Source organism: Entelurus aequoreus, linkage group LG19 (genome assembly GCF_033978785.1).
Source record: "Entelurus aequoreus isolate RoL-2023_Sb linkage group LG19, RoL_Eaeq_v1.1, whole genome shotgun sequence".
Classification (NCBI taxonomy): domain Eukaryota; kingdom Metazoa; phylum Chordata; class Actinopteri; order Syngnathiformes; family Syngnathidae; genus Entelurus; species Entelurus aequoreus.
Genome location: NC_084749.1, coordinates 7,889,289 through 7,904,094, shown reverse-complemented (window position 1 = coordinate 7,904,094; position 14,806 = coordinate 7,889,289). Strand labels below are relative to the sequence as shown.

The window sequence follows — 14,806 nt, the reverse complement described above, 5'->3', positions numbered from 1 at the left end:
TCCCGGTAGCTTAGCCAACTTTAAGTTTGGTTTTGTGAACTTGCAGCATTTCCCTGATGCACTTGTTTTGGAGTGTTTGTTTGTGTTTTTAGCATTTGTAGCATTTTTCTTTGTGTTTTACGCGTCATGGGAGTGTTTTGGAGGAGAATGAGGAGTTTGTCGCGACATTTTGGACCTCAGAAAGACAACTTTGGCACTTTTTTTTGTTTTTTTTCCCCCTCTGTTGTCTTTTTTTTCTTCTTTCTGGACTGGCCCACAAAGCGCTGGATGGACTTGATGTTTGGGGGCGGGGGGGTCCGGGCTGCTGGCGTCTGCTCCACAGGGGGTCTTGTTGAAAGGACAACATGTAATAACATAAAGGTGGACTTGGGCTGAGTGACTCAGTCTTTGGTCGCCCTTGAGGACCCAAAAGGTGTGCTCAGTGCAGGTGGATGTGGAGCTTGATGCGCAGGGCGTCCCCGATGACCCCCTGCAGGTAGTCCTTGTCGTGCTGCTCCTCCAGCTGGTGGCGTCTCCGCGGGCCGAACAGCGGCAGGCTGGCCACGTCCAGCCGGTAGGAGCCGGCGGGCGGCGGCCTCTTGCCCAGCCGCAGCACGCTCTTGCCGTCGCGGCGCTCCAGCAGGCGGAAGTGTTCCTGGGCGTTGCCGTGGGTGATGACGTAGCGCACGTGGCGCTCCAGAGGCTGCAGGGCCGGCAGCAGCTCCAGGAGGGGCTCCTTGTTGAGCAGCCGGGCCAGCGACACGTTGATGGGGAGCCACGCCTGCGTGTCCACGCTGGCCAGACTCACGTGCTCCTGCTGGGCACAAGATCACACCACTTGGAGGAGACTCGGACTACTACACAAAGTGGAACAAGACTACAAAACGGATAAAACATATTCTGACTTCCGGTTCTAATTCGGTCACCCCCCACTTACCCCCCTTAACACACGGCCCCCCTCAATCCCCAGCTGGCCCCCCTTTCCGAGTGTTACTTATTACTACTCCCACTCCACATGGAGGGACTGGAGGAAGTACTGTACACACAGTACACACAGTACACACAGTACACACTGTACACACTGTACACACAATTAGGGCTGCAACAACTAATCTATAAAATCGATTCTAAAAATAGTTGCCGATTAATTTAGTCATCGATTCGTTGGATCTATGCTATGCGCATGCGCAGAGACTTTTTTTACATTTTTATTATTTCTTATTTGTACATTTTTTTTTTTTTTTTTTTTTTAATAAACCTTTATTTATAAACTGGAACGTTTACCAACAGCTGAGAAACAATAATCAAAATAAGTATGGTGCCAGTATGCTGTTTTTTTCCAATAAAATACCAGAAAGGATAGAAATGTAGTTTGTCTCTTGTATCCGATTATTAATCGATTAATCGAAGTCATAATCGACAGATTAATCGATTATCAAATTAATCGTTAGTTGCAGCCCTACACACAATAAACAATGTACACATTGTACACAATGTACACACTGCACACACAGTACACACTGCACACACAGTATACAATGTACACACGGTACGCGCTGTACACACAGTACACAATGTACACACTGCACACACAGTACACACTACACACACAGTATACAATGTACACACGGTACGCACTGTACACACAGTACACAATGTACACACTGCACACACAGTGCACACTGCACACACAGTACACACAGTATACAATGTACACACGGTACGCACTATACACACAGTACACAATGTACACACTGCACACACTGTACACACAGTAAACACTGTACACACAGTAAACACTGTACACAGTAAACACTGTACACACAGTACACACAGTACACACTGTACACACAGTACACAATGTACACATTGCACACACTGTACACACAGTACTCACTGTACACACAGTAAACACTGTACACACTGTACACAGTAAGCAATGTACACACTGTACACACAGTACACACTGTACACACAGTACACAATGTACACATTGCACACACTGTACACACAGTACTCACTGTACACACAGTAAACACTGTACACACTGTACACAGTAAGCACTGTACACATAGTACACACAGTACACACTGTACAAACAGTACACACTGCACACAGTACTCACAGTATACACTGTACACACAGTAAACACTGTGCACACAGTACACACAGTACACAATGGACACACAGTACACACTGTACACAATGCACAAACGGTAGACACAGTACACACAGTACACAATGTACACACGGTACACACAGTACACATTGTACACACTGTACACACAGTACACAATGTGCACAATGTACACACAATACACACAGTACACATGGTACACACTGTACACACAGTACACAATGTGCACAATGTACACACACAGTGCACAATGTACACACAATACACACAGTACACATGGTACACACACAGTACACACTATACACACACAGTACACACACAGTACACACGGTACGCAGACAGTACACACACAGTACACACGGTACACATTGTAGAAAGGTACCTCCAGCTGGTTGTCAGCCGTGTTGCGTTTGTGGCGTCCGTTCTTGCCGCCGTTGATCTTGCACTCGTAACAAGCCTCAGGAGACAAGTCGTCCTCCTCGTCGCCTTCTGATGATAACTGGCCGGGGAAGCCTGAACCTGACAGGCAGTGACTACACACCAAACATTACTATTACTATTACTAGTACTATTACTATTAATGACATTACTATTACTATTACTATTACTATTACTATTACTATTAATGACATTTAAACAACATATTGAGTCCAAATGTGTTTGATTGACATCTCAGCCAAACTTTCCTCAAAGTTGACATTTAATAACTTTTCTAAAATTGTACAATTTGGAGTTTGTCCAAACTTGACCAGGAACCATTGAAATGTTTTCATTTACACTTTATTTACATTTTTTTATTTAGTGCAAAAGAGCCCATTTTGGTATTTGTATATACTTAAAATTTTGTAGAAATTAAGAAATTGTTGATGTTTTAAAATATTTTGTTGATGTTTTATTTAGAGGCTATTTTGATATTTGTATGTTTTTTAATTTAGAAAAAAAGAGGTCATTTTGATATATTTGTACATTTTTAATTGAGTACAAATGAAGCCATTTTGATGTGTTTAAGTACATATTTTGTAACTTCGATGTAGTAAAAAAGACGCCATTTTGATATTTCCATTTTTAAAAGGGAAATATCCCTATTTTTTTTTTAAATGTATTTGAACATTTTTAATTTGTTAAAAAAAAAAAAAGAAAAGAAAAAAAGGGCTATTTTGACACTTCTATATTTGTACACTTTACATTTAGTACAAAAGAGGCTATTTTGATATTGTATATTTTCATCGAGTTAAAAAAAGACCATTATGATATATTTTTACATTTTTAATTTACAATAAAAAAGGCCATTTTGATATTTTTATGTATTTTCATTTAGTAAAAAAAGACCAATATGATATATTTTTACATTTTTAATTTACAATAAAAAAAAGGCCATTTTGATATTTTTATGTATTTGTAAATAAATTTAAAAAAACATGTTGATGTATTTATGTATTTTTACAGTTTAATTTAGTAAAATTTAAGCTATTTTGCGGGTTTCTCAATGTATTTTTCATTTGTTTATTTAGTAAAAAAGGATGCCATTTTAATGAATTAAAAAAGAGGGGCATTTTGCTATTTTTTAAGGGTATTTTTCATTTAATAAAAAAGGACCGATTTGATACTTGTATACTTCTAATTTAATTTAGTAAAAAAGATGCCAATTTGATAGTGTCATTTATTTTAAGTTCTGTAAAAATGAAACCGTTTTGATATTTTTTAAATATATTTTTAAATGTTTTATTCGGGAAAAAATTAGGCCATTTTTATATATTTTTAATCTATGAAAAAACTTTATTATTATTAAAAACGATGCCATTTTGATAGTGTCATTTATTTTTAATTTTGTAAAAATGAAGCCGTTTTGATGTTTTTTAAATATATCTTTAAATGTTTTATTCAGGAAAAAATGAGGCCATTTGTATATTTGTATATATTTTTAATTTATGAAAAAAGCTTTATTATTATTAAAAACGATGCCATTTTGATAGTGTCATTTATTTTTAATTTTGTAAAAATGAAGCCGTTTTGATATTTTTTGAATATATTTTTAAATGTTTTATTCAGGAAAAAATGAGGCCATTTGTAAATATTTTTTAATTTATGAAAAAAGGTTTATTATTATTAAAAACGATGCCATTTTGATATTTTTTAAACATATTTTTAAATGTTTCATTCAGGAAAAAATGAGGACATTTGTATATATTTTGAATTTATGAAAAAAGGTTTATTATTAAAAACCATGCCATTTTGACTGTGTCATTTATTTTGAATTTTGTAAAAAAGAGCCCATTTCGATATTTTTCATTTTATAAAAAAATTAAGCCGTTTTTGATAATTTTTTAAAATATATTTTGATTATTAATTATTTAATTTAATATATTTTAAATTTTGAGGCCATTTTGATATTTCTTTATTTTTATTTATGAAAAAAGGGAGCATTTTGCTGTTTGTATATTTTTACATTTTTTATTTAATAAAAATAAAGCAATTTTGATATATATTTTTTAATATACTGTATATTTTTTCTAAATACGCCATTTGTTTTATTTATTAAAAAAGGGGGGATTTTTCTATTTTCAAATGTATTTTTACGTTTTTAATTTAGTAAAAAAAAAGAGGCTATTTCAACACTTTTATATTTCGACATGTTTCACTCGTTAAAAAAAGAAGCCCTTTTGATAATTGTTAGAAATAGATTTGATCTGATTTAATCATTCCAATAAGAACAGTGATGACAGGATGTGAAGAGACGTGCCTCCCAGACGAGGGCAGCGTACTCACCCTTGCCCGGCGCGGTAGAAGCCCCCAGGACACCCGCACAGGTACCCTCCGTCGGTGTTGGAGCAGCCGTAGATGCACGGGTTGCCGCCCTGCGAGCATTCGTTCACGTCCTGGCAGCCGCCCGCCGACTGCTCGAAGTCGAAGCCCGACGGACACACGCACTTGAAGCTGCCCAGCGTGTTGTAGCAGGAGGCGGAGCCACACATGGCGCCCGCCTGGCACTCGTTCTCGTCTGAACGCCACAAAGATGAACAACTTTGATGCCAAGTAATCAGTGTATTATATACTCATCTCATACAGGCTTTTATTTTGTAGTGTGGAACGTTACAAAGGGTCTGATCGAGTGGAACGAGTCAAAAAGAGAACCACGCTGTCTTTAAGTTGAAGTGGGGTGGCAATTGTTTCTTCTTGGCGACACCTCGTGGTCACAAAAATTCATGAAGTTAAGCTCGTGGCGCAGTAAGTTGAATGACGCGGACACGTTTGTTACTGGATACTTTCTAATGGGCTTTTGCCTTGGAGACTTTGTGTGTACAAGAAAACAGAAAATAATAAAGTCATAATTACCAGAATGTATCAAAAATATCAAACAATTCTGAATTTAGGGCTAATATGGTTGTACGAGTTTTATTTTACTTTTATAAAGTCATAATGACCAGATTAAATTATTTTTAAAAAAAACATTAGGTACGAAAAACACTAACCTATTTATTATTAACCGTCTGGAATGGACGTATGCTGTCTTTAGGTTGAAGTGGAGTGGTAATTGTAAACAAGAGACTATGACGCAGTAAATTGAATGATGCGGACACGTTTGTTACTGGATACTTTCTAACAGGCTTCTGCCTTGGAGACGTTGTGTGTACAAGAAAACAGAAAAGAATGAATTCATAATTACCAGAATATATAAAAAATATCACCAGAAAAACTATTCTGAATTTAGGGCTAATATGGTTGAACAAGTTTTATTTTACTTTTATAATGTCATGATGACCACAATAAATTATTTTTTAAAAACTATTAAGTGTGAAAAACACTAACCTATTTATTATTAACCGTCTGGAATGGACTTATGCTGTCTTTAAGTTGAAGTGGGGGGGTAATTGTAAAGAAGCGATCATGACGCAGTTAATTGAATGATGCGGACACATTTGTTACTGGATACTTTTTTTTTGATACGCTTCTGCCTCGACTTTATACTGTATGTTTTTTTTTTTTTTTTTACTTACAATTTTAGGAAAATAAAGTTTATAATTACCACTGTTTATTAAAAAAATATTACAAGAAAGACAAATCTGAAGTTAGGGTTAATATGGTTAAGTAATGTTTTTTTATTTTTTTTTTATTTATATTTCTAGAATAATGTAGTAATATTACTGGAGAATTTTTTTTATAATTTTAGGCGAATAATTACCAGAATAAATTAAAAATATTACAATAAATATATACATATATAAATATATATGCTCATGACGAATGATGCGGACACTTTTTTTACTGGATACTTTCTAACACGCGTCTTTCTTGGAGACTTTGAATGTGTATACAAGAAAAAAAACTTGCGATTTTAGGCAAATAAAGTCATAATTTTAGGATATTACAAAAAATAAATAAATCTGAATTTAGGATTAGCATAATTGAATAACAATTTTTTTTATTTTACTTTTATATTTCTAGAATAATGTAGAAATATTATTAGAGAACAATGGTATGGTTTTAGGTGAATAAAGTCATAATTACCAGAATAAATAAAACAAATTACAAGAAAAAGAAATCTGAATTTAGGGCTGAAGTATTTTTTTTTATCGGAGTTGTTATTCTATTTTCCCCACAGTGGTATTTATGAACAACACTAACCTATTTATTATTTTCAATGCTGGAGAACATTATTATTGTGTGTTGTGGACTCACCCTCACACTGTATTATTAGGTGTGATGTGGACTCACCCTCACTGTATTATGAGGTGTGTTGTGGACTCCCCCACACACTGTATTATTAGGTGTGTTGTGGACTCACCCTCACACTGTATTATTAGGTGTGTTGTGGACTCACCCTCACACTGTATTATTAGGTGTGTTGTGGACTCACCCTCACTGTATTATAAGGTGTGTTGTGGACACACCCTCACACTGTATTATGAGGTGTGTCGTGGACTCACCCACACACTGTATTATGAGGTGTGATGTGGACTCACCCACACACTGTATTATGAGGTGTGCCGTGGACTCACCCTCACAATGTATTATGACATGTGCCGTGGACTCACCCTCACACTGTATTATGAGGTGTGCCGTGGACTCACCCTCACAATGTATTATGACATGTGCCGTGGACTCACCCACACACTGTATTATGAGGTGTGCCGTGGACTCACCCACACACTGTATTATTAGGTGTGATGTGGACTCACCCACACACTGTATTATAACATGTGATGTGGACTCACCCTCACACTGTATTATGAGGTGTGCCGTGAACTCACCCACACACTGTATTAATAGGTGTGATGTGGACTCACCCAAACACTGTATTATAACAGGTGATGTGGACTCACCCTCACACTGTATTATGAGGTGTGGCGTGGACTCACCCTCACAATGTATTATGACATGTGTTGTGGACTCACCCTCACACTGTATTATGAGATGTGTTGTGGACTCACCCTCACACTGTATTATGACATGTGATGTGGACTCACCCTCACACTGTATTATGAGGTGTGCAGTGGACTCACCCTCACACTGTATTGTGAGGTGTGATATGGACTCAACCACACACTGTATTATGAGGTGTGCCGTGGACTCACCCTCACACTGTATTATGAGGTGTTGCGTGGACTCACCCACACACTGTATTATTAGGTGTGTTGTGGACTCACCCACACACTGTATTATAAGGTGTGTTGTGGACTCACCCTCACACTGTATTATGAGGTGTGATGTGGACTCACCCACACACTGTATTATTAGGTGTGATGTGGACTCACCCTCACACTGTATTACGAGGTGTGCCGTGGACTCACCCTCACACTGTATTATGAGGTGTGATGTGGACTCACCCTCACTGTATTATGAGGTGTGTTGTGGACTCACCCACACACTGTATTATTAGGTGTGTTGTGTACTCACCCTCACACTGTACTATGAGATGTGTTGTGGACTCACCCTCACACTGTATTATGAGATGTGTTGTGGACTCACCCACACACTGTATTATTAGGTGTGTTGTGGACTCACCCTCACACTGTATTATGAGGTGTGATGTGGATTCACCCTCACACTGTATTATGAGGTGTGATGTGGACTCACCCACACACTGTATTATTAGATGTGATGTGGACTCACCCTCACTGTATTATGAGGTGTGATGTGGATTCACCCTCACACTGTATTATGAGGTGTGATGTGGACTCACCCTCACACTGTATTATGACATGTGTTGTGGACTCACCCTCACACTGTATTATGAGATGTGTTGTGGACTCACCCTCACACTGTATTATGACATGTGATGTGGACTCACCCTCACACTGTATTATGAGGTGTGATGTGGACTCACCCACACACTGTATTATTAGGTGTGATGTGGACTCACCCACACACTGTATTATTAGGTGTGATGTGGACTCACCCTCACTGTATTATGAGGTGTGATGTGGACTCACCCACACACTGTATTATGAGGTGTGCCGTGGACTCACCCACACAGTGTATTATGAGGTGTGCCGTGGACTCACCCACACACTGGTTCCACTGGTAGTGCTGCACGTAGCCTTGAGGACATCCACAGCGGAAGCCGCCCATCATGTTCTGGCAGCCATGTTGGCAGCGGTGGTTGCTGCTGCACTCGTCCACGTCTGTCAATCACACGCCGTCACCTCTCTGTCCGTACCCGCCCTCACCTCACCTGGACTCACCCTCGCACTCCACACCCGACGTGTCCAGGGAGAAGCCCTTGGAGCACTCACAGTTGAAGCTGCCCGGCGTGTTGACACAAGCGGCCTGGGACCCGCACGCGGAGCTCTGAGCCGTGCACTCGTTGTTGTCTGGGGGGGGGAGACCAGACTGGGTTAGGGTCTTTGTGGTCCGGGCCAGGATGGCGTGGTGGTGTGACGGAGTCTGACCGATGCATGCCGTTTGATGCTGAGTGAAGCCGGGAGGACACTTGCAGGTGAAGCCGCCGATGGTGTTAACACAAAGGAACTGGCAGTTGTGCTGCTTGCTGGAACACTCGTCCAGGTCTGGTTGGGACACGTACAAACACCTTCAAATACTACAAAATACCCTCATAGGAGGATTTACACGTACAAACACCTTCAAATACTACAAAATACCCTCATAGGAGGATTTACACGTACAAACACCTTCAAATACTACAAACTATCCTCATAGGAGTATTTAGGGATGGACAAAATACTGTAACGCAGGAATAAAGACATTTCATCACCAGAATCAAATATTACAAAAATAAATAAATACTTGAGGTCAAAATGACCAGAATTAATTACAAATATTACAGGAAAAATATATTTCAGGCCAGGAATTTTTGTTAAAATTTTTGGCACAACAAAATAAGTCATAACTGCAAGAATAAAGCAGAAATATTACCATAAAAACATTCTATGATTTTAGGGGAAGAAAGTCATAATTACCAGAAAAAAATTAGAAATATAACAAAAAAAATTTTTTGGCAGAATTTTAGGCTAGTATGGTAGAATAAAGAAAGATTAATACAAATAAAAGGAAAAAAACTTTATGATTTTTAGCAAATAATGTCATCACTTCTAGAATGTAGTGGAAATATTACTGGAAGAAAACTGTATGATTTTAGGGGAATAAAGTCAAATTAATCACAATTAATTTTAAACAATTGTAAAATAAAAAAAACCTTGTGGTTTTTGGCAAATAATGTCATAATATCCTGAATATGGTTGAAATATTACTCGAAAAAATAGTTTGATTTTAGCAGAATAAAGTCATAATTACCAGAATTAAAATAAAATATAACAACATTTTTTTCATTTAAATTTCAGGCGAGTAAAATAGAATGCAATGGAAAAAAAAGTCAAGTTTTAGCAAATAAAGACATAATTTCTTTAAAAATGTGTGTTACTAGAAGAAAATGGTATGGTTTTAGGGGAATAAAGTCATAATTACCAGCAAAAAAATAAAAAATATAACAATAATAATAATAAAAATAGAAGGAAAAATACCTTATGATTTTTAGCAAATAAGGTCATCACTTTTAGAATGTAGTGGAAATATTACTGGAAGAAAACTGTATGATTTTAGGGGAATAAAGTCAAATTAACCACAATTAATTTTAAACAATTGTAAAATAAAAAAAACCTTGTGGTTTTTGGCAAATAAGGTCATAATATCCTGAATATGGTTGAAATATTACTCGAAAAAATAGTTTGATTTTAGCAGAATAAAGTCATAATTACCAGAATTAAAATAAAATATAACAACATTTTTTTCATTTAAATTTCAGGCGAGTAAAATAGAATACAATGGAAAAAAAGTCAAGTTTTAGCAAATAAAGTCATAATTTCTTTAAAAATGTGTGTTACTAGAAGAAAATGGTATGGTTTTAGGGGAATAAAGTCATAATAACCAGAAAAAAAATTCAAATATAACGGGAAATATTTTTTCAGAATGTTAGGTTAGTATGGTAGAATAAAGGAAGATTAATACAAATAGAAGGAAAAAAACCTTATGATTTTTAGCAAATAATGTCATAATTTCTAGAATGTAGTGGAAATTTTACCGGAAGAAAACTGTATAATTTTAGGGGAATAAAGTCAAATTAACCACAATTAATTTTAAACAATTGTAAAATAAAAAAAAACCTTGTGGTTTTTGGCAAATAAGGTCATAATATCCTGAATATGGTTGAAATATTACTCGAAAAAATAGTTTGATTTTAGCAGAATAAAGTCATAATTACCAGAATTAAAATAAAATATAACAACATTTTTTTCATTTAAATTTCAGGCGAGTAAAATAGAATACAATGGAAAAAAAGTCAAGTTTTAGCAAATAAAGTCATAATTTCTTTAAAAATGTGTGTTACTAGAAGAAAATGGTATGGTTTTAGGGGAATAAAGTCATAATTACCAGCAAAAAAATAAAAAATATAACAAGAAATATTTTTTCAGAATTTTAGGCTAATATGGTAGAATAAAGGAAGATTAATAATATTAGAAGGAAAAAAAAACTTATGATTTTTAGCAAATAATGTCATCATTTCTAGAATGTAGTGAAAATATTACTGGAAGAAAACTGTATGATTTTAGGGGAATAAAGTCAAATTAACCCCAATTAATTTAAACAACTGTAAAAAACAAAAACAAAAAAACCTTGTGGATTTTGGCAAATAAGGTCATAATATCCTGAATAAGGTTGAAATATTAGTAGCAAAAATGACAAATATAACAAAAAAAAATGTTTTCTCAGAATTTTAGGCTAGTATGGTAGAATAAAGGAAGATTAATAAAAATAGAAGGACAACCTTATGATTTTTAGCAAATGAGTTTATCATTTGTAGAATATTTAGTGAAAATATTACTGGAAGAAAACTGTAAGATTTTAGGGAAATAAAGTCAAATTAACCACAATTAATTTAAACAATTATAAACTAATAATAATAATAATAATTAAAAAAAACTTGTGGTTTTTGGCAAATAAGGTCATAATATCCTGAATAAGGTTGAAATATTACTAGAATAAAATAGTTTGATTTTAGGAAAATAAATAATTACCAGAATAAATAAAGAATATAACAACATTTTTTTATTTAAATTTCAGGCGAGTAAAATAGAATACAATGGAAAAATTAGATAAAATTAAATTCAGAATTTTAGGCTTATATGGTAGAATAAAGGCAGATTAATACAAATAGAAGAGAAAAAAACCTTGTGATTTTTCGCAAATAAGGTCATCATTTCTAGAATGTAGTGGAAATATTACTGGAAGAAAACTGTATGATTTAAGGGGAATAAAGTCAAATTAACCACAATTAATTAAAAAAATTGTAAAAAACAAAAACAAAAAAAAATGTGGTTTTTGGCAAATAAGGTCATAATATCCTGAATAAGGTTGAAATATTACTAGAAAAAATAGTATGGTTTTAGGAGAATAAAGTCATGATTACCAGAAAAAAATAAAAAATATAACAAAATTTTTTTCATTAAAATTTCAGGCTAGTAAAATAGAATACAATGGAAAAATTACCCCCCTAAAAAAATCACGTTTTAGCAAATAAGGTCATAATTTCTTAAAAATGGTATATGTTACTTGAAGAAAATGGTATGGTTTCAGGGGAATAAAGTCATAATTACCAGCAAAAAAATTAAAAATATAACAAGAAATATTTTTTCAGAATTTTAGGCTAATATGGTAGAATAAAGGAAGATTAATAAAATTAGAAGAACATTTGCAAATAAGGTCATCATTTCTAGAATGTAGTGGAAATATTACTGGAAGGAAACGGTATGATTTTAGGGGAATGAAGTCAAATTAACCACAATTAATTTAAACAATTGTAAAAAAAAAAAAAAAAAATTGTTTTTTGGCAAATAAGGTCATCATATCTTAAATAAGGTTGAAATGTTACCAGAAACAAAGCATATGGTTTTAGGGGAAAAAAGTCATAATTACCATAATTAATTAAAAATATAACAACATTTTTTTCATTAAAATTTCAGGCTAGTAAAATAGAATACAATAGAAAAATTACCGCCCTGAAAAAAATCTTGTTTTAGCATATAAGGTCATCATTTCTTAAAAATGGTATTTGTTACTTGAAGAAAATGGTAAGGTTTTAGGGGAATAAAGTCATAATTACCAGCAAAAAAATAAAAAATATAACAAGAAATATATTTTTTCAGAATTTTAGGCTAATATGGTAGAATAAAGGAAGATTAATAAAAATAGAAGAAAAAAAACCTTATGATTTTTAGCAAATAATGTCATAATTTCTAGAATGTAGTGGACATATTACTGGAAGAAAACTGTATGATTTTAGGGGAATGAAGTCAAATTAACCACAATTAATTTAAACAATTGTAAAAACCAAAAACCAAAAAAAAATTGTGTTTTTAGCCAAATAAGGTCATAATATCCTGAATAAGGTTGACATATTACTATAAACATTTTTATTACTATGACTTTAGAAGAATAAAGTCATAATTACCAGAATAAATTAAAAATATAACAACATTTTTTTCATTAAAATTTTAGGCATTAAAATAAAATACAATGGAAAAATTACCCCCCTAATATCTTACATATTATTATCTTTCTAGTCAAATATCTTACATATTAATGTTTTTATAGTCAAATATCTTACATATTATTGTCTTTATAGTCAAATATCTTACATATTATTGTCTTTATAGTTAAATATCTTACATATTATTGTCTTTATAGTCAAATATCATACATATTATTGTCTTTATAGTCAGATATCTTACATATTATTGTCTTTATAGTCAAATATCTTACATATTATTGTCTTTATAGTTAAATATCTTACATATTATTGTCTTTATAGTCAAATATCATACATATTATTGTCTTTATAGTCAGATATCTTACATATTATTGTCTTTATAGTCAAATATCTTACATATTATTGTCTGTATAGTCAAATATCTTACATATTATTGTCTTTATAGTTAAATATCTTACATCGTATTGTCTTTATAGTCAAATATCTTACATATTATTGTCTTTATAGTCAAATATCTTACATATTATTGTCTTTATAGTCAAATATCTTACATATTACTGTCTGTATAGTCAAATATCTTACATATTATTGTCTTTATAGTCAAATATCTTACATATTGTTGTCTTTATAGTCAAATATCTTACATATTATTGTCTTTATAGTCAAATATCTTACATATTGTTGTCTTTATAGTCAAATATCTTACATATTATTGTCTTTATAGTCAAATATCTTACATATTGTTGTCTTTATAGTCAAATATCTTACATATTATTGATACAAAAGTAAATTTCCTACTTTAAACACGTACAAACATGTAAACGTATGCTCGTTGTTATTTCCAGTAGTTCCGAACAGGAAGTTACAGCCAAGCCTTTCAAAACAATGGCTGCCTGGTGTGTGCTGATGATGACGATGAGGATGATCACCTTTGCAAGTTTTTCCGTCAGGCTGCAGACTGTAGCCTCGAGGACAGGAGCACAGGTAGCTGCCCTCCGTGTTCTTGCACAGGAAGTTACACGGCTTGGGCGACAGCGCGCACTCGTCCATGTCTGCAGAGCAAACAAAAACAAACAAAGTGTCGGGAAAAAAACCCTGAATAAATATGAACAAAAAGGTGATCTTACCGACGCAGGACGTAGCGGTGAAGTCGGTCTTGTAGCCGATGTCACAGTGGCAGCGGAAGGATCCGATGGTGTTGATGCACTGGCCGTGAACACACAGGTCGGGCACCACCTGACACTCGTTGATGTCTGCATGAAAACGTCTCATTAATGATTTTGGTGTATTTATTGCCATCCTAACATTGAAACATTACTAGTATTCATTCTTTCATCGCAACAACTGAAACTGTCTGCCCCTGCTTGTGTAACATGTTTAGCCTCGTCCTCCGCTGATAATAGTACTTGTAGGAAATGTAGCGTATTTGGAGCAGTGGAGGTTTATTAAGTCAGGGGGAGCGGCTCCACACTGTGTATGGACAGGCTCCACACTGTGTATGGACATACAGGCTGGCTAACCCAAAGTGTATGAAGTATCAACCTGAGGGGATTGAGTTTTGTGGTTGACGTTGAAAAGTGTTAGTCCACATTGGCTGACCACATACTTTTGGCCGAGCAATCGGCGTTAGGGGCGGGTGTATCGGTCCAGATAGTGACAGTATGGATACCAAACTGAGTATTGCTCTC

At 34.5% G+C, this 14,806-nt stretch overlaps 1 protein-coding gene across 1 annotated transcript in view; it reads right to left on the bottom strand.

The window, feature by feature from the left end:
• Positions 1–313: 313 nt before the first annotated feature.
• LOC133635050 (fibrillin-2-like) overlaps positions 314–14,806 on the bottom strand; it is a 182,531-nt gene continuing 168,038 nt past the window's right edge. Inside the window, exons 57-64 of the mRNA XM_062027782.1 lie at positions 14,246–14,371; positions 14,048–14,170; positions 9,007–9,123; positions 8,800–8,928; positions 8,620–8,739; positions 4,883–5,114; positions 2,499–2,649; positions 314–796 (exon numbers count right to left, since the gene is read on the bottom strand). Of these exons, the coding sequence (XP_061883766.1) occupies positions 419–796; positions 2,499–2,649; positions 4,883–5,114; positions 8,620–8,739; positions 8,800–8,928; positions 9,007–9,123; positions 14,048–14,170; positions 14,246–14,371 (1,376 nt within the window). The 3' untranslated portion in view covers positions 314–418. The remainder of the gene's footprint in view (positions 797–2,498; positions 2,650–4,882; positions 5,115–8,619; positions 8,740–8,799; positions 8,929–9,006; positions 9,124–14,047; positions 14,171–14,245; positions 14,372–14,806) is intronic.